The following is a 27,184-nucleotide window of genomic DNA, read 5'->3' as shown; positions in this document are numbered from 1 at the left end:
TTATTAGCTTATTACATTCTACTTTAAAATGATATTACACCTTTTCAAGTATAAGAACCCACTGCAACATTATCCTCTCCTATCTTTTGTGCTATTGTTGTTTCATATTGTATTTCTATGTTATAAACCACAAAATTCAATGTTACTATTTTTCTTTAGTCAATAATATTTAAAGAAATGTAAAACTGAGAAAAAAATATTTGTAATTCTCATATTTTGCATTTCTCGTGCTTTTTATTCATTTTCATTTTGACCCAAGTGTTCCTTCAACCTGAAGAACTTCATTTAACATTTCTGGTAATATATATCTGCTAACAACAAATTACCTGGCTGTAAAATCAATAATCTCACCTTAGTCTTTTATTTAATGTTATAGGCTGACTTTTTTTCAAATCTTTCAGCACTTCAAAGATGCCATTCTACTTTTCTATATCTAGCATTATTTCCTTTTTTATTTTATTTTTTTTATTTTTTAAGCTCTGGGATACATGTGCAGAATGTGTAGGTTTGTTACATAGGTATACATGTGCCATGGTGATTTGCTTCACCTATCAACCCATCATCTACATTATCATTTTAAATTTCTTTTATCCAGTTCATAAGTAAAATTAGACTTCAGTTTTCTATTTTGTTTCACTTTCTTAAAATTGATGTCAGGGCTCTGTATGTCCTACCAAATTTGAGAAACTCTCATCCTTTATTTGTGCTAACTTTTATTTATACAACTCAGACATAAATCTATTCTCCTTGTGAAATGTTAAAACATGGCATAGGTAGTGAAGTTGTATTGCATCAAATTATCTAAACTAAGATTTCATTTCCCATAATTTTACTTCATTCGATTGTTACATGTTAGGGTGAGCCATAAGAGACATTTAGAAAGAAGTGAAGGAGCAGAAATATTGTTTTAGCTTTTGGAGGCTCTCTTTCTTAACCTTCTCCAACTTCTGTATCAGGTGCTTAGTTGGCTCTGTTACTAAAGGTGCCAGTTTCTCCTGCAGAATGCCCCCATCATCAAAACTGTATGGCTGGCTGGGATGAGCACCTGACAGAGGTTTCAGTCTCCTCATGGATTCTAGCTTATCCTTTCAGGTCTCAAGTGTGACTTCAGGCTCCAGGACCAGAAACACCAAAGAAACAGCCTTTCATCCACAGTGTAAACAGCTCTCATGTTGTGTAAGGTCAAAACTCCATAAAATAAATTATGTGTGTTTGTATCTGTGTGTATGTGTAGTCCATGGAATGTAGAAGCAAAAGTTATTTAGTTTATCCCCATTAGAAACCTGAATAAGGATGAGATTTTAGGTAAACATGTATTTGCTGCTATATTAGTTTGCCATGTCTCCCATAAGAAAATACCACAAACTGGGTAGCTCAAACCACAGAAATTTATTTTCTCACAGTTACGACGGGTGAACAGCAAGGTGTTGGCAGGTTGAGTTTTTTGTCTAAGAACTTTATTCTTGAATTGCAGGTGGCCAAGTTCTCACTGTGCCCTCACATGGTTGTTCCTCAGTTCCTCAGTGTTTAATTTCCTCATCTTGTAAGGACACCAGTCATACTGGATTTGTGCCCATCCATATGACCTCATTTTATCATTTTATCTTAATTACTTCTTTAAAGGCCCTATCTCCAAATAGAATAATACTGTGAGGTACTAGGGGTTAGAACTTTAACATACAAAGTTTAGGAGGACAAAATTCTGCCTGTAATAGATGGAACAGGGCATTTTTTGTGGAAATAAGTATAATAAAGTTGGTTGTTTCTAAGCATGTTGGAGGCCGTGGGGGAAAGAAAATGATTATTTCATAGGTTAAGAAATAACTGGCTACTTGTACCAGGTTAACTACATAGGATCACTCCCAGAAGAAAAGGGGCAACACTTTATTCTCACTGGAATAGAGAGGCTTACTCTGGTTGGGTTTGTCTTTTCTGCCCACAATATCACTAAAACCACCACATCTGTGAACTTCCAGAATACCATATTCACCATCAAGGTATTCCACACAGCATTGCTCCTGACCCCCAACTGAAGTGTGGCAATGGGCTCATTGTTTGTTAGTTGACTTCTTATTATATAATCATTGTGTATTACAAGATTTTCCCTAGAGTCTCATCTTATCAATACCTTTCAAATAATTTTAAGGTTATATCCAACAGGTTTAATTTGTGTAACTCATTTATATCAATTTTTTTATCTTCAACTTTTATTTTAAGTTCCAGGGCACCTGCACAGGATTTTGTTACACATATAAATGTGTGCCTTGGTGATTATTCTTCCTGATGTTCACATATTCTGTTCCATTGGTCTATGTGTCTGTATTTGTGCTGTTTTGGTTACTGTAGCCCTGTAATATAGTTTAAAACAGGTTGCATGGTGTCTCCAGTTTTGTTACTTTTGCTTAGGATTGTCTTAGTTATTTGGGTTCCTTTTTGATTCCATAATAATTTTAAAATAGTTTCTTCTAATTCTGTGAAGAATGTCTATGGTACTTTAATGGAAATAGCATTGAATCTATAAATTACCAAGGGCAGTATGGCCATTTTCATTTTATTAATCCTTCCTATCCATGAGCATGTAATGTTTTCCATTTGTTTGTGTTCTCTCTGATTTCCTTGAACAGTGGTATGTAGTTTATCTTGAAAAGGTTCTTCACTTCCCCTGTTAGCTGTATTTCTAGGTACAAAGGACATGATCTCATTCCTTTTTATGTCTGGATAGTATTCCATGGTGTGTATATGTACCATATTTCCTTATCTAGTCTATCACTGGAATTTAAGTTGATTCCATGTACGTTGCTACTGTAAATTGTGCTGCAATGAACATACATGTACATGTATCTTTGTAATAGGATGATTTATATTCCTTTGGGTATATACTCAGTAATGGGATTGCTGGGTCAAATGGTATTTCTGCCTCTAGATCTTTGAGAAATCACCACATTGTCTTTCACAATGGTTGAACTAATTTACACTCCCACCAACAGTGTATAAGTGTTGCTTTTTCTTCACAACCTTGCCAGCATCTGTTGCTTTTGGACTTTTTAATAATTGCCATTCTGACTACTGTGGGTTGGTATCTCATTGTGGTTTGATTTGCATTTATCTAATGATTAGTGATGTTGAGCTTTTAGTCATATGTTTGTTGGCTGCATGGATGCCTTTTTCTGAGAAATGTCTGTTCATGTCCTTTGCCCAGTTTTTAATGGGATCGTTTTATTCTCATAAATTTGTTTAAGTTACTTGTAGATTATGTATTTTAGACCTTTGTCAGATAGATGAATTGCAAAAATTTTTCCAATTCTGTATATTGTCTGTTCACTCTGATTTTCTTTTGCTAAGTAAAAGTTCTTTAGTTTAATTAGATCCCATTTGTCAATTTTTGCTTTTGTTGCAATTGCTTTTGTTATCTTTGTCATGCAATCTTTGCCCATACTGATGTCCTGAGTGGTATTGCCTAGGTTTTCTTTCAGGGTTGTTATCATTTTGGGTTTTATATTTAAGTCTTTAATCAATCTTGAATTAATTTTTGTTTATGGTGTACAGAGGGCATCCAGTTTTAATTTTCTGCATGTAACTAGCCAGTTCTCCTAGCACCATTTGTTAAAAGGGAACCCTTTCTCCATTGTTATTGTCAGGTTTGCCAAAGATAAGATAGTTGTAGGTGTGTGGTCTTATTTCTGAGTTCTCTATTCTGATCTATTGCTCAGTTCTCCATTCTGTTCTATTGCTCTACGTGTCTGTTCTTTTACCATTATCATACTGTTTGGTTACTGTAGCCTTATAGTTTGAAGTCAGGTACCATAATGCTTCCAACTTTGTTCTTTATGCTTAGGATATTCTCAGCTATGTGAGCTCTTTTTTGGTATATGTTATTTTAAAAGTTTCTTCTAATTCTGTGAAGAATGTCAATGGTAGTTTAATGGGAATAGCTTTGAATCTATAAATTACTTTGGGAAACATGGCCATTTTCACATTAATTCTTCCTATCCATGAGCATGGAATGTTTCTCCATTTGTTTGTGTCCTCTCTGATTTCCTTGAGCAGTGATTTGTAGTTCTCCTAGAAGAGGTCCTTCACTCTCCTTATTAGCTGTATTTCCTTGTTAGCTGTATTCCTAGATTTCATTCTTTTTGTAGAAATTGTAAATGGGAGTTCATTCATGATTTGGCTCTCTGCTTGCCTGTTGTTGGTGTATAGGAATGTTAGCAATTTTGCACATTGATTTTGTAATTTTGTTTTCTGATTCTTTGCTGAAGTTGCTTATCAGCTTAAGAAGAGGTTGGGCTGAGACAATGGGATTTTCTAGATATAGCATCACGTCATCTGCAAACAAACATAATTTGACTTCCTCTCTCATTGTTTGAAAACGCTTCATTTCTTTCACTTGCCTGATTGCCCGAGTCAGGACTTTAAATACTATGTTGAGTGGGGGTCATGAGAGAAAGGACATCCTTGTCTTGTGCTGGTTTTCATGGGAATAGTTGCAGCTTTTACCCATTCAGTATGATATTGGCTGTGGTTTTGTCATATTATTGTGGTTTTGTCATTATTTTGAGGTATGTTTCTTCAATACCTAGTTTACTCAGAGTTTTCAACATAAATAGATGCTGAATTTTATTGAAGCCCTTTTCTATATTGAGATAATCATGTGCTTTTTGACTTTAGTTCTGTTTATGTGATGAATAACATGTATTTATTTGTCTATGTTGAACCAACCTTGCATCCCAAGGATGAAGCCAACATGACTGTGGTGAATAAGGTTTGTTATGTGCTGTTGGATTCAGTTTGTCCATATTTTATTGAGGACTTTTGCACTGATATTCAGCAGGGATATTGGCCTGAAGTTTTTTTTGTTGTTGTTGTATCTCTGCCAAGTTATGATATCAGGATGATACTGGCCTTATAAACCAAGTTAGGGAGGAGTCCCTCTTTTTCAATTTTTTGAAATAGTTCAGTAGAAATGGCATCAGCTCTTCTTTATACCTCTGGTAGAATTCAATAATAAATTCTTCTGGTCCTGGCCTTTTTTGGTTGGTAGGGTGTTTATTATTGCTTCAATTTCAGAACTCATTATTGTTCTACTTGGGGATTCAATTTCTTCCTGGTTCAGTCTTGGGAGGTTGTTATGTGTCCAGGAATGTATCCGTTTCTTGGAGATTTTCTATTTTCTGTGCAAAGAGGTGTTCATAATATTATCTGATGGTTGTATTCCTGCAGGGTCAGTGGTGATATCCTCCTTATCATTTCTGATTGTGTCTATTTGATTATTCTTCATCTCTCTCTCTCTCTCTCTCCTTTTTTTTTAACTAGTCTAGGGAGCAGCCCATATATATATATGTGTGTGTACATACATACACACACACACACACATATATTTTTTAAACTAGCTCCTGGCTTTGCTGATTTTTGTAAGAGTTGTTCATGCCTCTGTCTCCTTCAGTTCAGCTCTGACATTGGTTATTTCCTGTCTTCTGCTAGCTTTGTGGTTTGCTCTTGGTACTCTGGTCCTTTTAGTTGTGTTGTTAGTTTGTTAACATGAAATCTTTCTAGCTTTTTGGTGCAGGCATTTAGTGCTATACATTTCTCTTTTCACACTGCTTTGGCAGCATCCCAGAGATTCCAGTTTCATTGTCTCCTTGTTCTCATTCATTTCAAATAACTTCTTGATTTCTGCCTTAATTTCATTATTTACCCAGGAGATATTCAGGAGGAGTTATTCAATTTCCATGTAGTTGTGTGGTTTTTGAGTGAATTTCTTAGTCTTTGAGTTCTAATTTTATTTCTGTGGTCTGAAAGACTATTATTATTTCAGTTCTTTTGCATTTGCTGAAGGATGTTTTACTTCCAATTATGTGATCAATTTTAGAGTAAACACCATATGACAATGAGAACAATGTATATTCTGTTGTTTGGAGAGTTCTGTAGATGTCTATGAGATCCACTAGATCCAGAGTTGAGTTCAGGTCCTGAATATCTTTGTTAATTTTCTTTCTCAATGATCTATCTAATATTGTCAGTGTGGTGTTAATGTCTCCCACTATTACTGTATGAAAGTCTAAGTCTCTTTATAGGTCTCCAAGAACTTGCTTTATGAATCTGGATGGTCTTGTATTAGTGCATATATATTTAGGATAGTTAGCTCTTCTTGTTGAGTTGAACCCTTTCTCATTATGTAATGCCCTTCTTTCTCTTTTTTAATCTTTATTGGTTTAAAGTCTGTTTCGTCAGAAATTATGATTGCAACCCGTGCTTTTTTCCATTTTCTTGGTAAATTTTTCTCCTTTATTTTGAGCTTATGTTTGCCATTGAACATGAGATGGGTCTCTTGAAGACAGGATAGCAATGGGTCATGACTCTTTGTCCAGCTTGCCATTTTGTGTCTTTTAATTGGAGCATTTAGCAAATTTTCACATAACATTTAACTTTAATATCATTATGTGAGAATTTGATTCTGTCATCATGATGACAGCTGGTTATTTTGCAGACTTGTTTATGTGGTTGCTTCATAGTGTCACTAGTCTGTGTACTTGTGTACTTCAGTGTGTTTTTGTAGCAGCTGGTAATGGTTTTTCCTTTCCATATTTAGTGCTTCCTTTAAAAGCTCTTGCAAGGCAGGACTGGTGGTGATGAATTTCCTTGCCTGAAAAAAATTTCACTTCTCTTTTGCTTATGAAGCTTAGCTTGGCTGGAAATGAAATTCTGAGTTGGAAATTCTTTTCTTGAAGAATGTTCAACACTGGCCTGCAATCTCTTCTGGCTTATAGGGTTTTCATTGAGAGGTCCACTGTTAGTCTGATGGGTTTCCCTTTGTAGATGACCCGGCCTTTCTCTCTGGCTGTCTTTAACATTTTTTCTTTCATTTCTCATTTTGACCTTGGAGAATCTGATAATTATGTGTCTCAAGGTTGATCTTCTTGTGGAGTATCTTACTAGAGTTCTCTGTATTTCTTGAACCTGAATGTTGGCCTGTCTTCTTAGATTCAGGAAGTTCTCCTGGATGATATCCTGAAGTATGTTTTCAAATTTGGCTCTGTTCTTCCAGTTTCTTTCAGGTATCCCAATAAGTCAGAGGTTCAGTCTTTTCACACAGTCCATATTTCTCAGAGGTTTTGTTTGTTCTTTTTCATTCTTTTTTCTCTATTCTTGTCTGCCTGTCTTTTCAGAAAGATAGTTTTCAAGCTCTGAGAGTCTTTCCTCTGGTTGGTCTATTTGTCTATAGATACTTATAATTGCACTGTGAATTTCTTGTGTTGTGTTTTTCATCTCCATTAGGTCAGTTACACTCCTCTCTAACCCAGCTATTCTTATCAGCTCCTGTATTGTTTTATCATTATTCTAGCTTCTCTGCATTGAGTTACAACATGCTCCTTTAGCTCAACAAAGCTCATTGTTACCCACCTTCTGAAGCCTACCTCTGTTAATTCAGGCATCTCAGCCTCAGTCCAATTCTATGCCATTGCTGGAGAGCTATTGCAGTTATTTGAAGGAAACTTTTTGAGTTGTAGTATTTTTACATTGACTGCTTCTCATCTTTTGTGGCTTATCTAACCAATTTTTGAAATTACTGATCTTTAAATGGGGTTTTTGTGGGGTCTGTTGTGGTTGTTGTTGCTTTCTCTTTTTCTTTTTATAAGCAGGCCATTCTTCCATAGGGCTGCTGTTGGAGGATCACTGCAGACCCTAGCTGCCTCAGTTTTTCCCTTACCTGAAGGTATCACTAGTGAAGGCTGTGAAACAGCAAAGATGACAGCCTTCTCCTTCCTCTGGGAGCTCCATTCCAGTGGGGCACTGATCATTTGCTGGCCCAGACACTCCTGTAGAAGGTGTCTGGAGACCCCTGTTAAGAGGCTTCAGTCAGGAAGGATGGGATCAAGAGCCCACTGAAAGAAGTAGTCTGGTTGCTTTTTGGTAGAGCATGTGTACTGTGTTGGGGGGACCCTTCCTCATCCACACTGCTTGGACTCTCCAGAGCCCGGAAGCTAGAAAGGTTGAGTCAACTGAACTGCTGAGACATTGGCTGCTTCTCCCCACAAGGGCTCTGTCCCAGGGAGAGATCAGAGTCTGTCTGTATAATCCTGGCTGGAGTTGCTGAAATTCCTACAGGGACGTCCCTGCTTAGTGAGGAGGTATGAATTAGAATCCCACTTAAAGAAGCAGTCTGGGCTGGACACAGTGGTTCACACCTGTAATCCCAGCACTTTGGGAAGCTGAGGCAGATGGATCATCTGAGGTCAGGAGTTTGAGACCAGCCTGACCAACATGGTGAAAACCCATCTCTACTAAATTACACGAATTAGCCAGGTGTGGTGGCACATACCTGTAATCCCAGCTATTTGGGAGGCTGAGGCAGGAGAATCACTTGAACCCGGGAGGTGGAGGTTGCAGTGAGCTGAGACTGCACCATTGCACTCCAGGGTAACAAGAACAAAACTTAATCTCAAAGAAAAAAAAGAAAAAGCAGCAGCAGCAGTCTGGCCACATTCTGGCACAGCAGCTGTGCTGCATTGTGGGGGACTCCTCCTTGCAGGGCCTAGACTCCCCAGAACCAGCAGCTAGAACTGAGTTGCCCAAACGGCAAAAATGTCAGCCACCCTTCCTCCTGGAAATGTGTCCATCTCAGGCATTCTCCAGCCTGCTGCATTGGCCAATTGGAATTCCAAGCCAGTGGTTCTTAACTTGTGAGGTGCAGGGGAAGTGGGGCCTTCAGAATGACACTGCTTGGCTCCCTGGATGTAAGGGGACGTTAAGGATGGAACTCTCACCTTGTCAGGATTCCTGAGGCTGCTGTCTGAAAAACTCCTGGGTATCTGTGTGAGCCTCTGTGTAAGCCTGAGCAACTATTCTGCTGAGACTTTGCAGAGCTCTGCGTATTGAACCAAAGGCCCTGGTAGCATGGCCTCATGAAGGGATCTCCTGATCCGTGGTTTGCAAAGATCTGTGGGAAAAGCGTGGTTTCCCAGGCAGGGTTGCACAATCACTCACAGCTTCCTTTGGCTGGGGATGAGGATTCCTTTGGCTCTATCACACCGCTGGGGTAGACCGTTGTTGCCCTACCCTACTTCCCTTCATTCTCCACGGGTCAAGTTGGATGCCTAGTTGAGTCCCAGGGCTAAAATCTGGATATTTCAGTTGAATGTGCCAAATTCGCTCTCTATTTTCATTCTTCTCTATGAGATCCACAGACTGCAGTTGCTCCTAATTGGCCATCTTGGCCGATTTTTATTTTATAAAAATAAAATAAAAATCCTAGTCGGCCATTTTTATTTTATAAATAATGGGAAGACAATGCCCTAAGCGAAACTCCATTTTGTTTATCTCTGTAAATAGTTTAGCTGTTACTGCTATCCATTATTCAGAGGCATTTTAAATAATTCTAACACTCTTTGATCCTTTACCTGAGAAAAGCAGTTTAAGTAGGACTTTTATTTTTCCAGTGGTCACAGGCAGCTTTATTAAAATAAAGGGCCTGTGTTTATTTAAAAAGAAGAATTGGCAATAAAGAACCTGGAAAATTATATTTAAGAATTTTGCCAAAACTCTTCAACTATCTACATATTGATTTAGGGAATTAAGTTAATTAGGTTAGATGATAGTAACTCCCAGAACAAATATTGTTATTTGGGTTAGCAGAGGAAAATCTAATTGCTGACAATGTGATGCATTTCTTTTGATGCTTTGAAGCTATTCAGTAAAATATGCAAAGCCCAGTACACATAGCATAAAGTGCTTCTTTTATTCTCCTGAGCCAACTTACTCCTCTCTAGCTCATCAAATAATTAACTGGTATTAGTTTCCCTTTTTTCCATATTTCCCTTTCTTCCTAAACAAGCATCATGTGAAAAGTTGTGTGGTTATTAGAATCACACACTATTTGTGTACTTATTGTGATCTGAGATGTTAAATGATTATATGTAGTGGTCAGGGTCATGGCAGCAAATAGATGGCAAACTCAAAAGAAATGACCAAAAAGAATAAAAGCACTATTTACAAAGCTATGGGCAAAATTAATGGAAACCAACATGGGATGGTGAAGCATCCTTGGGTTAGCAACGGTGGGAAGCCATTAACACCATTAGGCATAAAAGAAGGTAAGGGAGGAAGCAATTCCTAGAACAGGGAGTACTGCCAGACCCTGGAGAGAGTGCTATAGCACTGCCAGACCCTGGAGAGAATGAGAAGACGGCCAGGCCTAAGGAATGCAGCCGCTTATAAACCACAGACAGTAGGAAGATGACAAGGAATAAATCCTCTAACCACTTCCTTCCAGCTCCCTGAACTCCCACTGGTACCTCCTATTGGCTGAAACTAACCCAAAGCCAAAAAGTCCTGATTAATGACCATGAAGGTCATCTTCCAGGAGCAAAGACAAAGCTACAGAGGGTAGAGAATGGATCTGGCACAGATTATATGGTTATTTTGTATGTGAATCATTTGTACTAAATTTCTATGAAGATTAATTGAAAACTTTTGGGAGCAGAATAATATGCTATACAATAAAAGAGTACCTGGAAGATAGTAAATGCTTGTAAAATGTTTGCTGAATAAACAAAACTCAGACTGGACTGTAAGCACTATACCAAACTTAGGTTTCTCAGCTCAAGTCTAGAACAGATTCTTTAAAAACTCTTAGCAGTTTAGGCAGTCTCTACTATATCAAGTCCTTGGTGAAGGATTATCAACTAAAATGGTGGCTGGATAAATACATGAGTACACAGATAAGCAGATGAAAGTGTAGATAACTCATAAAATTTTATATACATTAGGAAACTTGAGTGTAATCTCATCCAACTGCTTCATTTTGTAGGCAAAAAATGGAATTTTTTGTTGATTAAAAACACAATATTGCAGTGTTGGGAAAAAAAAATCTCACGACTCTAGCCTCTTCTAACTAAATATGCTACCTCTAACTTACAGTTTACCATTTGTTTCATTCAAATAAGTTTAAGAGATCTCTTGTATAAGTTTGTGACTACAGTTAATAAAACATGTTATTTTAAACTGTCAAGCAAATAGATTTTCAGTGTTTTCACCACAAAAAAAAAAAAATGATAATTATGTGAGGTAATACATATGTTAGTTAACTTGATTTAGCCATTCCACAATGTATATGTAATTTAAAGCATCATGTTGTATATGATAAATATAGAAAATTATGTCAGTTAAAATGTTTTAAAAATTGTTCCATTCAAATCAACGTCAATTAGGGACGACGACAATGATGATGATGAGAGAGAAAGGAAAAGCACAAGTATTCGCTCCCTTAGCATGACCCTGACTTGTGAAACATGCTTGCCTCACCACTGAAAGAATGTTGAGGAGTCTACTTGTTTCTGTGTAACCTAAGTGTACAATGAACTTGCATCCACAGAAAGTATTTGAGAATGTAGCTCTCCAGAAGTAATAGCACTTTAAAAGTTATCATTAATCGATCTAAATAGATGTAATATTTATACCTATCTAATTATCATTATTCAACTAAATCTTCATCTTACTTTTTATGAAAGTACAACAAAAATAAACTTAACCAATGCCAAATGTAAAAATAAATTTCTTTATCATTTCCCCAAATATAATTACCATCTCCCATTTTAGAAAGCTTTAATAAATTCTGATTGATGGGCTAGACATGGTGGCTCACACCTGTAATCCCAGCATTCTGGGAGGCCAAGGTTGGTGGATCACTTGAGGTCAGGAGTTTAAGACCAGGCTGACCAACGTGGTATCTGATAAAAATACAAAAATTAGCTGGCTGTGGTAGTGCAGGCCTGTAATCCCAACTACTTGGGAGGCTGAGGGAAAAGAATTGCTTGAACCTGGGGGGCGAAGGTTGCAGTGAGTCGAGATGGGGCCATTACACTCTGGCCTGGGCAACAGAATGAAACTCCATCTCAGAAAAAACAAAAAATCTGACTGATAAAACACAAATTATTAATTTCTCATTTGAATTAATATTAATGTTTTAGGTCTATACTCACATTCAAAAATTTGGATGCAAACATTGTTTAGCAGGATTTTTTATTTCCCTTCAGTGTCTTAGATGCAAGGCATAAAACTGACTTTCATGACTTGAAATATATTATTTGTACATTTTTTAATTTTGCTTTTGAAGCCAGGAGCTATATTGGAAATACCACCTACATTTATTTTTTAAGTGTACTGAAGAATAACACTTTTGAAACCTGTAATCCATGTTTAAATGAAAGGCCATGTAACCAACCTTTGAAGTCCAAAAGTGTCAATCCACTAAAATGCAGAGTTACTTTGTTACAGGTCAGAAGTGCGGGGGCGGGGGGGGGGGGTTGGTGGCAGGATGCAAATCCTTCCCAGACTGATGTGGCTTTTCACCACACAGTGGCGCTTGTTCTCTCCGGCCTAAATAGGGATTGGGGCAATTCTGAGTCCTGTGAGGAGCACAGCAGAATCTCCAGGTGAGTGCCCGTTTAGTGAGCCTGGTCTGGGGAGTTTGGCTAGGAATATATTGGGACTCTGGGAGCCACTGTCCACCTCCCAGCTTCCCAGCACTGGTGGCTTGTTAACTCCCGCGAGTCCGGGTTTTCCCCTGGCAGAGGACTAGACCTCTACTCTGTCCCCCACCACCATGCAGCGGGGGTAGCTGAGGAGGGGAAGTTGGCTGTTAGGCAGAGAACAGCAACCCAGTAGATACAATTTTGTGCCTTTTTTGTGTGTATATTTTTACTCTCAGCGTTAGTTGTGATCAGCAACTTGATAAACTTGAATCAGGAATTTGTCTGCACAATTACCTGTAATGGGTGTCTATAATGAAAGGACTTTCAGAATCAATTGCCATGAGGTGGAAGTTCATGAACCCAAATGCCCAATATGACACCAAATACACTAGGTTGGTATAAAGATACCATCTTATGTTCTTTAATATATCAATTGGCAAGGCAAAGAGAAACAAGTGTCTGTCCTGGATCTCAGCCGGAGACGTCTCAGCAGGCCTCCTTCCTCTCAGAGAGCGGCTTTGGAAGGGGAGTGGGCTGGGAGGAGGCAGGGGAGGCCGAGAAGCACAAATTCATGGCTCCCCAGCGTGCGTGTGCCCGCGCGTTTCTGCTCTGTATAACTCCAGGGGCCCAAGTTCGGTCCGGACGGAGGAGTGCAGGGCAGGAAGGGCCCAGCAATTCACCTCCCCAGCGGGTGTCGCCGTCCCAAAACCGCGGAGCCTGACAGCTGAGCTGTTCAGCCCCAGGGGGCGACCAGCCTACGAAGCAGGAACTCGAGGAGGGACCGAGGGACGCGGGATGGCGGCTACTCTGCCGCGCTTCGCCCTTACCTCCTTACCTCCAGGTAGTACAAGTCCACGGTAGTGATCTGCGAGTCCAGGAAATCTTCGTAGGTGTTGAACTGAGTGACGATATTGTCCACGGCCTTCAGCCCCTCTTCCTGATCCATGGCGGTAGCCTCGGCCGAAGCGTCCTTAGCAACGGAAGTAGGAAGGCAGGTCAGGAAGCTCCACCCACTTCGTTCCTGCCAATCAGTTCAGGCCGTCGTGAGCTCTGCAGGTTAATCCCACCTCCTGTTTGTTGCTGAGTTTTTGGCTCCTGCCTCACTCCTGGGAAAACTGTCTTGAATAAACCCCACTCCATGTTCAGGTCCGATACCCATCCACCGACTCAGGCTAAGTTGAACTGTGGAGCAACCAGAGAGGTGCAAACTGCAATCCAAAGTTCAAAAGTATGACACTCCCGAGATAGTTAGACAAAATATTAGGAATCAGCTCCCAATTGCATTCTAAAACAATGTTATGCAAGACAAAAATATGAAGATATTTGGCAAAAGTAGTATCTCAAAAACAAGTCTATCAAAATGATGTGACAAGGACAATAATAAAATAATGATTTTGTTAAATTATTTTTAAAGTTATAACAAAGGTAAATTATTGCTAATGTTTGTGTACAAGAAGCAACTTATGAAATTCCCAAAGGAAGAAACTCAATTAAAAAAAAAATGTCTTTGCAGACCTTTTTTGGTACCAAGTTATTGCTTTCATGTGTTTTACTATTTTAGCACACTGAAAAATTTTGCTGTGTTGAAGCTGTCCTTTTTAAAGGATAAAATATCTGTGACAACTTATTAAATAAAGGATTTTACTAAAGATTTTTGGTTTTCTTCAGAACAGTATTGTGTTTTTAAAATATGAATTTAAAGTAATCTAACATAGCAGCTTGCAAAATATGTTGAGAACCAATTTTTGGATTTTAATATTTTACAAACCATTCTTGAGAATTAACATAATACAATGCTAAGCCTTTAATTGTTGCTAAGTACATTTTTAATTCGTCTTGAAGATTTTCACAGATGGGCTAACAAAATTTTAATGAAAACATCTGGTAAGACACTTCACTTTCAGTTAGCTTTCCTGATTTAAAAAGGTCATCTCAAAAATTATGATATCATGAATTGCAAATTTTAAGTGATATAGACACAATCTTTAGGGTATTACTAACTTGTTTTTGTTCAATGAATGTATTCTGACACGTTTTAAAAGATATTTTGGGCCTTATTTTTTAATGCAATTTAATCACTGAATTTGGGAAAACAAAAAGGAGAAAAAAACCTCAGACACTGATAACCCATCAAAAGTAATAATAGGCCAGACGCAGTGGCTCACGCCTGTAATCCCAGCACTTTGGGAAGTCGAGGTGAGTGGATCATGAAGTCAGGAGTTCAAGACCAGCCTGGCCAACATGGTGAAACCTCATCTTTACTAAAATTACAAAAATTGCCTGGGTGTGGTGGCAGGCACCTGTAATCCCAGCTACTCGGGAGGCTGAGGTAGAGAGTTGCTTGAACCCAGGAGGTGGAAGTTACAGTAAGCCGAGATCGCGCCACTGTACTCCAGGGCGACAGAATGAGACTTCGTCTCAAAAAAAAAAAAAAGTAATAATAGTAACAACTTTTATTGAATGCACCCTGCCTGCCAGCCACTGTATTGAGTGCCAAAAATAGATTACCCCCATTGTATTAAAATTAACAGCCATCAACAATTTGGCATCATCTAATATTTTTAAAGATACTGAAATTCAAGTAGCCCAAGGATAGAGACGAAATACATATGACTAAAACATGCTAATTAGTAAGGGATATAGGTCTCAGTATTCTTTGCTGTCTAGAGAGTTCTCTAAGTTCTTCCTGAAAGAGGCATTATGCTGGATGAACTGAGCACAAAAGTGGCATTATTCTGGATGAACTTAGAAAAGATTCAGTCTCTTTGTGCAAAGAATATAAGTGTTTGCTTTAGTGCAATAATAATAACAGTGAGAACTTACCATGTGCCTGCACCCATTCTAAATGCTTCACATACATTATCTTGTTTGCTCATGACAACAAACTCATTACCTAGCATTGGTCCTATTCTCAATATAGATACAGAATGAATTTAAATGACTTGGCCAAAATTCCAAAAATAATAACACAATGTATTACTTTGCATTTCACATATAAATATAGCAGAGGTAAAGAGAGCTACATGAACTCATTATTTTGAAGAGCCACATGGAACTAATTATTAACTTTATTTGTTATTTAGGAAAAAAAAAAAAAAAAAAAGCCAAGCATTGTGGCTCACATCTGTAATCCCAACACTTTGAAAGGCCAAAGCAGAAGGATTGTATGAGGCCAGGAGTTCAAGACCAGCCTGGGCAACCTGTCTCTACAAAAATAAATAGTGAGACCCTGTCTCTACAAAAATTTTTTAAAAAGTAAATTAAACAGGTACAATGACGTGCCTGCAATTCTAGATATGCAAGAGGCTGAGGTGGGAGGACTGCTTGAGCCCAAGAGTTTGAGGTTATAGTGAGCTATGATCACACCACTGCATTCCAGCTTGGGCAACAAAGCAAGACCCTGTCTCTAAAAAGTAAAGAGCAAAAAAAAGGTAATTTAACTTGTGATAGGGAACATGAGTTGGCACACAAAAAAAAGAAGCAAAAGGGATGGCATATTCCAAGATAGGGAGGCAAGAAAAATCAGTTCTATGTAGGAAAAAGCAGCAAATTGTTTTGATGGTTGTGAGGGGCCTAGTAAGGAGAGCAGAGGGAAGGGAACTCACTAGGTAGAGGCAGTAGACTGGTAGGAAAACTTTGAATGCTAGGTTGAAGAGTTTGCAAAAAGTAGCACCCATATCCTTGAACAAGAGAGGGATACAATGAAAATGGTTTCAGGAGCTGCCCACGCATTACTGAATATGACTGAAGTCTTCAGAGAGCTTATATGTGTTACATTTGTTTTAAAGTCTGCCTATACCAAGATTTCATCACTTTTAAGAAATAGCAAAGCATCTAAGAAATGTTTGGGTTCATTAAACTATAGCACTTTAATGAAAAGGACCTATATGTTAGTAAAATGTGAGGTCATGGTTTGCCATGACTAATCATAATATTGTTCATAATTTTGATCATAATTCTGATCATAAAATTGATCATAATATTGTTCTCTTATTATCAATTGCGATTGTGCATTTTTTAGGGAAACCTCATTAAATTTACCACTTGGTCAACCTCTCTTTGATGAAGTAATCTCTCCAGCATCCAAATTTAAACAATCATGAAATTATTTTCAGTCAATGAGTCTAGAAATGTCTTCTAACTCAAAACACTTAGGCTGATTTTCAACAAATTAGCTTCTCTGTTAAGTTCCTTGCAGTAAGGCTAGAATTAATAATAAGCATAACTCAATTGCCTTTTTCCAAACTTTGAATTTAAGCTCAAAACCACTTTCAGACCTGTGCCTGAGAAATTACATGAAAGGGTGGCAACAAAGAAATTAACAAGTTTCAGCAGGCTTCTTTTTTCATTGAAAGGCCTTTGTTATGACCAAGAGATACTTTATTTTGGTTAACATGAATTCCTACTTCAAGTCCAGGATTTTTAAAGACTGAAACCTGGAATTTAGCACCAATCCCAGAAATTCCATTCTTTGCAAAAGGACAAACAAGGATTATGTATATTCATAACAAATCTCTCTCTTACAAAAGATGTGAGGGAGAAGAAACATATGTTATGTAAGAATAACAAAATATATGCCAGATTTAAGGTACATACTTGGTGGAAGAGTTTCAAATTAAGTTCTACACTTTTCTATTCCAAAATATTTGGCAATATATTATGATAGCTGAGAAAGTGAAAGGAAAATATACTTTGGTTTGTTGACATGGTAGGAAGGGTAATGTTTTGCTTATTATGTTAATAAGAACTTGAGTCTCTATTAAGATGTTCTATCACATGTTATATTGTAGGGGAAAAAAAAAAAACATAGGCTCTAATAGGACAAGATTTGTGTCTGATGTTACCCAACTGCTTATTAAGTATCTGCGACTTCAGGTGAGGGATATTGCTTAATCGTTAGCCAAGGGGAGCTTTTTTGCACTAAATTTGTGCAATTTTGTGCTAATAATGTTGACACTAAATTTACTTGAGCTTTTTTTTGTGATGATGTCACTGGACTTCCACACAGTCTCAGTTACTCTAAGATGCTGGAGTTCTGGTTCCACTGCTTCTCTGTCCTGGAGACACAATGTGTTCCTGTTCATAATTCAGGAGTTTGCTCCTGCCTTGTCACTGACAGTGTGAAAGGAAAATTCCAGAAGAGAGAGAAATACAAGTATAAGATGGAATTCCTCCCAGGACTGGGGTGACAGATGTCTGGAGCTGATAAAGATTGAAAATTACTACTGTGCTATGGGATAGATGATAGGGGTATGATCACCACAGCCACCACTTTGGAACAGAGAAAAACTTGGGCTTTCTGTGGCTCTACAAGGCATTACCAACAACCTCACTGAAAATTCCCTCAAATTTTTTGGCTACGTGGAAATCAGACTATACCCTAAAACTCCACTCCCCATGAGTGGGCAATCAGACTACAGCATATGTGAATAGTTGGCCACCACAATAAACGTGAAGCTGCCAGTTGCAAGCAGGTGTTTAGCATTGCCCTACAATCTTACTATGTTTTCTTTTTCTTATTTTCTACAATGGCTTTTACACTTTCTCCTCTCTCCTTAATCTTATATCCTCCTTTCTCAAAGCAGATAAACTTAACTCCTATTCCCAATGGCAGTAAGTTAACACAATAGATTTCCCACAATCAAATGCTGTATACAAGTTTATTCACATTCATGTCAACATTTACTTCTTCTATTGTGTAAAGGAAGAGATTTACCTTCTCCTATACCTTCACTACACAGGTTCAATCTCCTTCTGTCTTCTCAGAATTTCTCATTTTAATTATCCCCTCTCTTTTATGTGGTTAATTTATCCTTCCTCTCCCTCCCCACCCCAGCTCCTTTCCTTTTTTTTTTTTTTTTTTTTTTTTTTTGCTTTTGTTGCCCAGGCTGGAGTGCAATGGCGCACTCTCAGCTCACCACAACCTCCGCCTCCCTGGTTCAGACAGTTTTGCTCTTGTTGTCCAGGTTGGAGTGCAATGGTGTGATCCTTCTTTCTCATTTTTTAAATAAGCAATTTATTCCAAAAACTACCCTCACCTCCACAGACAACTTTAGCTGTAGGCTTTCCTGCCCTTCACAGCAAAGCTTTTGGAAGAGTTATCTACAATCACTATCTCCATTTCCTTATCTTCCACTTTCTGCCCAACATATTCCAGGCTGGTTTCATGCACAGCTTCATTATTTTCACTAAAGTCAGTTATGACACCTTTGCCATTATACCCAATAGACATTTTTTCTGTTGTCATACTACTTGACACTTAGCAGCATTTGACACTGTGTCCAAGCCCTTCTCTTCGAAATTCCCTCTCTTCACTTCTACCACGTTAATTTGCATTGAGGTTGGTTGGTTGGTTGGTTAGTTGATTGGTTGGTTGGATGGTTGGTTGGTTTTCCATTAGCTGTTTCTTCTCTGTTCTCTTTGATAGCTCCTTTTCTCCTTACCTAGCTTTTAAAAGTTGGAGAGTCTCAGGGCTCTCCCCTAGACCCTTTTCTCCCTCTACACTTTTACTTGGCGCTTTCACCCACACTCATTGCTTTACTTACTGCTCTACATGCATATAGTACTTCTCTGTATGTAATTAACCAGGTCACTCTTCTGAGTGTAATCTGTGTAATCAACCAGGTCACTCTTCCAACCACATATCTAAACGCCTGCCAGATGCCATTTGGATGTATAACAAGTATAAATTAATTTTTTCCTCTTTTTCTGCCTCCTAATTTTGTTCCTCCTCCAGTGTTCCCACTTTCAACACACAGGTTTCCCTCCTCTCAGTTGTTCATGTGAGAAACAGGGAAGACAGTCTTGAATCCTACCCCTCCCTCACCCCTGAAATGTAAGGCCTGTGATTTTCATCTCTCAGGTACTTCTCTTGAAGGCTTAAATTTCTCTCCAACCTAATTGACATTGCTTCCTTTCCTAAGCCAAAGTCTGGCACCTAAACTCCAAGAATATCATCTTTTCTTGTTTCCTTATATTCTTCTGGCCTCTTTCCATTCCACTCTTCACAATGTAGTTAGTGTTTGTTTAAAAACACGGCTCTCATCAGGCATCTTTTAAAAACCTTCATTGGCTCCCCATTAGCTTTAGGATAAAGTACAATTTTGTTTCGTCTTTTCGACATGGTTTATAAGACATTCCACATCCTGACCTTCCTCTGGTACCCTCTACTGCACACGTTACATGTTCCATCACACCAGACTTTTTTCAGTTTTCAAAGGAACCCCCACTTCTTTGCAACAGGGTCTCAAACATGCTGTTCCCTCTGCCTAGGACATTCTTTCACAGTATATACACTTTTTCCATTTACCTATTAGCTCCCTATTATAGATATAGGTATAGAGATTAAGATACAGTAGTCTTCTCTTATATGTCCCCAGAGCACTTTCTAATGCCTTTATCATTTGTTGTAATATCTTGCTTATTATAAAGTATTTGATAAATGTCTATACTGCTTATTAGAATCCATGTACATAAACACAAAGACTATGTCAACCCTCTTCACCACTATATCCTCAGCATCTGACATGGTTCTTGAAACATAATGATCCCTCATAAGTATTTGCTGAATAAAACAGCTTTTCTATACATAAGTCATTCATTTTGGAAACAAGGTGAAAGGCATTACACTTCATATGAAGAATATCGAGATCAACAACCTACATTTTAGCACCTACATTTTAGAAAGTTACTTAGCAATACCAACATAATAATAGCACAAGCCAGAATTCTTTTGACAAAGAGATATTTTGAAGCACTATGCAAATTCAGATGAGTGAAAAGTTACTTCCAATTGAAAGTTGTCAAGCAAAGTTTGAGGACATGACCTTTGTGATGAACATGAAGTACTGAGATGGGGAGCTGGGGCTCTGAATAAATGTCCATGTGACTGAAGTTCATGTACTAAAGTTTCAAGGTGAGAAAATGAGAGATATGTTCAGGGAATTGTGATGAGGGAAATTTATATGCAGTGCAGGATATATGCAAGAGGGCAGAAAAATGGAAAGGCAAGTTTGAAGTAGACCATGCTGTGGTCTGTCTATTTAAGAAGATTTAACCACATACTCCAAGCAAAAGAGAACCAAAAGAAGTGTTTGCAAAGAAGTGATCATCAGAACCATAGTTTTAAAGATTATTCTGACAGTAGTAAATGACTGGAGGGGAGGTAGGAAGACATCTTAGGTCAGGAGATAGAAGGAAACAATGGGGGGAGGTTGAAATTGGGAGTAGTTGCAGGGGAGATGGATTCAAGAAACTTTTGGGGAAAAAATGTTACAGCCAGAGAGATTTCAAGTTTACTACACACTTTTTACCCTGAAGCAAAAGTCAGAAGATTTTCATTTTAGATCAAACTTTTATCAGCTCAAAATAAGAAATAACAATGACATGGTTGGTTTTTAATGAAACCATGCTGGTAAATAATAAACTCAAATAATGAGGCACTGACTTGAGGGTAAAAAGGTAGTTCAGATAAAATATCAGGAGAAAATAAAAGGAGACATCTTTAAAACCCCAGAGACAAGGTGGAAATAGGCTGCCTCTCTGAGGAATATATTTAGATGATCTCTATAGAATTCCTAAGAGTTTGATCTATTTTAAACCAGCATCTTTTTTCTAGTTTCTGAGTACAATATCAAAGCTCATCAGGTACTTAAGTATTTCTGCAACCACAGTAGTAATACAACTGCAGTCACAACCAAGCAGATACAGAAAGGGGGAAAAAAATCACTAGACTTCCCAAGAGAAGCATTAAAGGAAGTGGCGCCAATTCCATTAAGAGCTAATTCAACTCATTATACTCAGCTCTACTTTTCTAGGATATCAAATATTCTTTGGCTACAGATTAATCACAATAAAAATGTTTTGATCCATCTTTCCTATTCATTCTCACTTATTGAAGCAAAAGTAAAACTTACTTACCTCCATAATCACTTAAAGACACCAAAGAGTCAGGCACTGTGCTAGGCTTTGAGAGTGCAGTAAATAATTAAATAAATAAATAACATCTGATTCTTTAAAACTTCAAGGATATTATCATTTAGGGAAGACAGAAGGAGGACCTGTACTGGTAGTTGGCTGAATAAAGGAAAGGAAGGAGAAAAACTAAGCAGATTGGATATGTAAATGTATAAACAAGTTAGAAAAATAGAAATTTACAGGAGCTATGATAACATATACGTATGGATACAGTATACATTTGGGATATCCAATCTTTTGGCTTCCCTGGGACAGACTGGAAGAATTATCTTGGGCCACACATAAAATGCACTAATATTAACAATAGCTGATGAGCTAAGGAAAAAAAATCCAAAAAAAAAAGAAAAACTTATATAGTTTTAAGAAAGCTTATTAATGTGTGTTGGACTGCGTTTAAAGCCATCCTGGGCTGCATGTGGCACGTGGGCTGCGAGTTTGACAAGCTTGGTGTACAGAGTGGAAAATATATGAGAAAAAATGGATTCTATGTGTGAAGTACATACCATAGAATTCAAGAATGATGGGTTTTAAGAAATCAATAGGAAGTAATTTTTTATTCTGGAAAACAATGAGTTAGGATTGGATGGCCTCTGAGGGCACATCTAGCTTTAGAATTCTGTGATAATATTCTAACTTAAACTTTCAACTAGTGTTCAGATTTAACTTACAGGAAATCACTCAGAAGACAGGAAGACAGTGGAATTGTTGTCATATCATGCACTTTGCTGGAAGAAAGCACAGAATTTTACTAAATTAATTCATGACCACAAGTCTCAACATACTTGGCAATACTGCCATACTGTCTTAGTGTGTTTATTTTCTTGTTACTTTTTAAGTCTATTTCACAGCTTTTTTCCTATTTAAAATCGTCATCTTCCTTCTCTCTTACTCTTCATTCTCCTTCACCATCACTCCACCCCCACCCCTACCTACCCACCCAATACAACCTTATCTACACTTGCTCTTAGGTATTAATTTTGCCCCTTGTTATGATGAATATAATATTCCTATCAAATGCAACCTATGTCCTCCAGTTCTCTGGATACTGTCCTCTCTCACCTTCTCAAGGATTTCATCCTGCTGTCAGTCACATTTTTCCTAGCTTTATCCATTTCTCCCACTCTGGGTCACCTCAACGGTGTACATTCTAGAATCTCATGTCTTTAAAACAAGTGAACTCCTTTGACCCCATATTTTGTTTCAGTTACTGCCATTTTTCTTTTTGCCTTATTTAAAAAAAAAACTTATTGAAAGAGTAGTCTATAACTATCATCACCACTTCCTCATCTCCCTATTCTCTTCTAAGCTTTCTCCAACCAAATTTTTTCTCTACCACTTGACTAAGATTGTTGTTTTTCCAGGTTGCCAAGTACTTTCTTGTTTTTAAATCATAGGGATGTGGCTCTACTTTTAATGTATTTGGCCTTTCAGTGGCATTAAGCACAGTTTGTGGGTCATTTATAAAATGCCTTCGTCTCTTAGCCTCCATAATGCCACCCTCATACGACACTCATACTACCTGTTCTTATAGCCTAACCTCTTAATGCCACCACCTTGGCTAAACTGCTACATGTTTGGATGTTCCACAGCTTAATCCTGGGCCCACACCTCTTCTAATTTATAAGCTCTGCCCCCGGATTATCTGATTAAATCCCATGGCTTTAAATAAATACCATCCACCCTGTTGTCCAAGCCAAGAATCTAGGAGTTAACTTGGTTCAGCCTTTGCCTCATACTGCACATGGAATCCATCAGCTAGTTTAGCTTTCTCAACTGCAAAATAAAAAAAATAATAATAAAATAAAAAACATAATCTCTTCACTGCTTTCCATTCTACAACTTTTATCTCGATGCAGCCAGCATTATTTTTTGCCTGGACTACAATAAACTTCTAAAGAATTTCTTTATTTTCCCTTTTGCTTCCTTCCTTAATCCAGACTCTACACAGTAGCCAGGGTATTTTATTTAAAAATGCATATCAAATCATGTCACTCTCCCATTTAAATCCTCATTGATTTCCACTACAATTAGAATACAATCCAAAATCATTCCCTTGGTTTATGAAGTCTACATTTCATCTCACCCTGGCTGTTTTTCTGGTCTTATTTATTACTTCACGCTACCTCAATCATACTCTACCTGATGGTCATGCTGTTTCTTTCTCTACCCAGAATCTACTATGCTTGGTCATATACTCTTGGTCTAGAATGCCATCTTTCCCTCCCTGCCCCAATGTTTGAATAGCTAGCTCCTTTTTGTCCTTCTGATATCAGAATGTCAAAGATATATTAGGGCATATACTAACCTCCCAGGCCAAAGTAACCAAGCCAATCTTCATTACATGTTATTACATGATCCTCGGCATTGTATTAGTCACACATTGGTCAAATTTATTTATTGGAATGCCACCTCTATGTAATAAAGATATCGTATGCCTAGCGATCATTAGTATATGCCTGAAATCGATAACAGCACCTGGGACCTACCAGGTGCTCAGTAAAAATTTAATGATGAAAAGAATGCAAGTTTTATAGTACACATATATAAAATTATGAAAACAATTTTATAACAATCATTTGGTATTCTTTAAAAGGCTAGACAAAGAAGTGAAAAATATAATTTTGTAATTATGTATAAAATTATAAACAAGGAAGTTTTATAAAATTATTTGATATTTTTTAAAAGGCTACCCAAAAGAATTTAAAATCAGAGAAGGTTGTTGAAACTGAACACCAACTGTACCTACATTTATTTCTAATAGGCTTCACTGAGTCCACTGATACCCATAAGAAAGCACTTAGTGCCTCAAGAAAACGATGGAAAGTAGCCAGAAGAAACCACAGGCTAGCTATAGTCTGAGAGTGTTTTCTATTGTCACTGGTCATTCTGGTATAAAAATCTTGATGAGTGGCTCATTATCATCATTTCTGCTCCCAAGCACTCTCCCAGCATCACACCACTGTAGCAACTATGCCCCATCTCCTCAGAATGCAGCACATTGGCATAATGAACATAAAGTCTCAAGTAATCTGTGAATTCATAGCTGAAATTTAACTTCCTAGTTGTTACCTATTACACTAGCTTTTTTCCCACCTGTCTCCTTCATTTTCTTTTTCCAAACTTCTGAAGGATTTGACATGAACCGACCCCAGGTTGCTGTGTTATAGGATACAAACACACACACACCGCAATCCCATAGAGATGTGAAAATAAATGCAAGGGTACAGTCTAAAGCCATCATTCAGACACGCAAGAACACAACATACATACCTTACAGATGGAAGATATGGACAACCAGATGATGGAGTTAATTATCTTCCAGGATCTAATATCTACAGTTTCAAAAATAACTGCTTTACATGCCGCTAATTGAAATGAAATGGAAATACCAGTCATAAATAGGAAGATAATTTTTGAATAAGACTATCTTATAAAAATTGCTTGGATAAATTTCAGCCTGTGGGTAAGAGCTTCTGGACGGTTATTACACCAGTCTGTGTCTTTACTCAGTTCAGCTAGTCAGGCTGCAGCTGGCTTTCATCTTCTTGTAAAGACTCAATTTCAGGTGTAGGGCCCAAGAAGATGTTACAAGAAGATACTCTTTCCTTCATCTATAGATACTTAGAAAATAGGATTATTTTCTATGTTCTGGCTGTTAAGAATGGCTTTATTTTAAAAGTCTTCTTCCAGAATACATGCCCAGATGGCCAGCCAGTCACATAATAAGTGAAATTAAATTTTCCAGAAACATGGTATGATTACTAAGAAACAATGTGGCAGTGGAATTAAAGTGGCTAATTTGGAACAAAATATGTTGCTTATTGAGATAGAAAAGGTCCTTCCAATATTAACTTAGGAGATTAACTGTTGCCATTGTAGAAAATAAATTTATTTACAACCAGCAGTTTAATTTTCAAATGCAAAAATGAATATGATGGACACTATTTTTAGGAAAGTTCAGACACAAATAAGCGTAATGCTAGCCAAATAATCTGAACAATAAACATAGTGATATCTCAGAATGTGTTTGTTAATAAAAATGAGTTGCCAAAATGGTGTGGTTGACACACAAATATATTCATTTCAATAACCAAGAGTAGATAATTCCAGCTACCTACAGTGTTTCAACAGTATTTTAAATGTAAACTTATTTAATAGATGTAACACAAATATGTATTCTTCGATCATATTAAATGGTACCCAGTTGTTGCCTGTTTTTGCCAGGATTTCACTGATGTTTCTATTTTTGACTTTTTTTTTTTTAGACAGAGGCTTGCTCTGTCACCTAGGCTTCAGTGCAGTGGCATAATCTCGGCTCACTGCAACCACTGCTTCCCGGGTTCAAGCAATTCTCCTGCTTCAGCCTCCTAAGTAGCTGGGACTACAGGCATATGCCACCACACTGACTAATTTTTGGTAGAGATGGGGTTTTGCAATGTTGGCCAAGCTGATCTCCAACTCCTGACCTCAGGTTATCCACCCACCTTGGCCTCCTAAAGTGCTGGGATTATAGGCATGAGTCATCCCTCCCAGCCTCTGATTCTTTTTTACCTTATCTTCCTAAAAATTCCCCTGTTCCACATCCATTCAGAACATCTACTGTCATGTAAATATTCCAATATATAACTGCCAGCCCAGTTTTTTAAAAACATTGTTGATTATTCTCAGAATTTCACATTTCTTTGTAAGTGGTTTTCTCTCAGAGGTCATCAGTGTTAGTATCCCTGATTTCCATGATAGAATATTGAGACAGAGGAGATGATGGCAGCAACACCACTGCAGTGGCTGCCAGTATGACTGACAACATTAGGACGAAATCTTTAAAATGTGACTCTGGACACATGCCTATCAATAACTAAATGCATTAACAGTGATAGATTAGGCCTCCACTTATGATATCATGTATAATGCACCATACTTAATTTTCCCCTTTCCTTTTACTATTTAGTTTTATGAGCCAATTATTGGACTTTGAGGATTTTTGTAAAGGGCTGACAATAAAAATTGATTGCAGAGTTCTTTTAGAGCCTTTGATAATAACTGCCCTGAAGAGCAAAACAGTTACACTCCCATGTTCTTTCGTAATGTCTCCCAGTAGATTATGTATTCCAGGAGAAGTATACATGTAGCATAAAACCAATTCCTGAGTTTTAAATGTAGTTTAAGCATATTGTTTCTTCACATGGACACAGGGAGGGGAACATCATACACCAGGGCCTGTTGGGGGGTTGGGGAGGGACACCATTAGGACAAATACCTAATGCATGTGGGGCTTAAAACCTAAATGACAGATTGATAGGTGCAGCAAACCACCATGGCACACGTATACCTGTGTAACAAACTTGCACATTCTACACTTGTATTCCAGAACTTAAAGTAAAATTTAAGAAAAAGGAATAACATTTCTTACACCTTAAAGAACCAGTAATCACCTTGAAGCATTATTACAATGGAATTTATCAAAAACAATGTGACTACTGGCAATCATTCTAATTAACCTAAAACTTGTATATCTAATTATTAATACACAGAGGGAAATTTAATTGTTAATTTAAAACAGACTAAAAATATAAGTAGTTACAAATAAAACTCCCACTGATTCCTGAAAGGTTGACCTGCATAATTATTCAAGAGTGAAAAATAATTTTGTTTATAAAATATTTGCATACCATAATAGGTTTATATAATTTATTGACCATTATAATATACATAATTACATAACTAATTTGTTGCTCCAT

The 27,184-nt window shown here is 37.6% G+C and overlaps 1 protein-coding gene across 3 annotated transcripts in view; it reads right to left on the bottom strand.

Annotated features, from left to right (window-relative positions):
- CFAP299 (cilia and flagella associated protein 299) overlaps positions 1-13,459 on the bottom strand; it is a 664,079-nt gene extending 650,620 nt beyond the window's left edge. For 2 of the 3 annotated variants that reach the window (XM_037739149.1, XM_037739148.1), the window contains exon 1: positions 13,306-13,437. In XM_037739149.1, coding sequence (XP_037595077.1) covers positions 13,306-13,416 — 111 coding nt within the window. In that variant the 5' untranslated portion in view covers positions 13,417-13,437. Of the gene's footprint in view, positions 1-13,305 lie in introns of all 3 variants that reach the window. The other variant, XM_017530199.2, reaches the window with a different exon arrangement.
- Positions 13,460-27,184: the final 13,725 nt, after the last annotated feature.

This window comes from Cebus imitator, unplaced genomic scaffold (genome assembly GCF_001604975.1).
Source record: "Cebus imitator isolate Cc_AM_T3 unplaced genomic scaffold, Cebus_imitator-1.0 Scaffold64, whole genome shotgun sequence".
NCBI classification, from domain to species: Eukaryota; Metazoa; Chordata; class Mammalia; order Primates; family Cebidae; genus Cebus; species Cebus imitator.
Note: the sequence above shows the minus strand (reverse complement) of the source record. Positions and strands in the feature narration are given on the sequence as shown.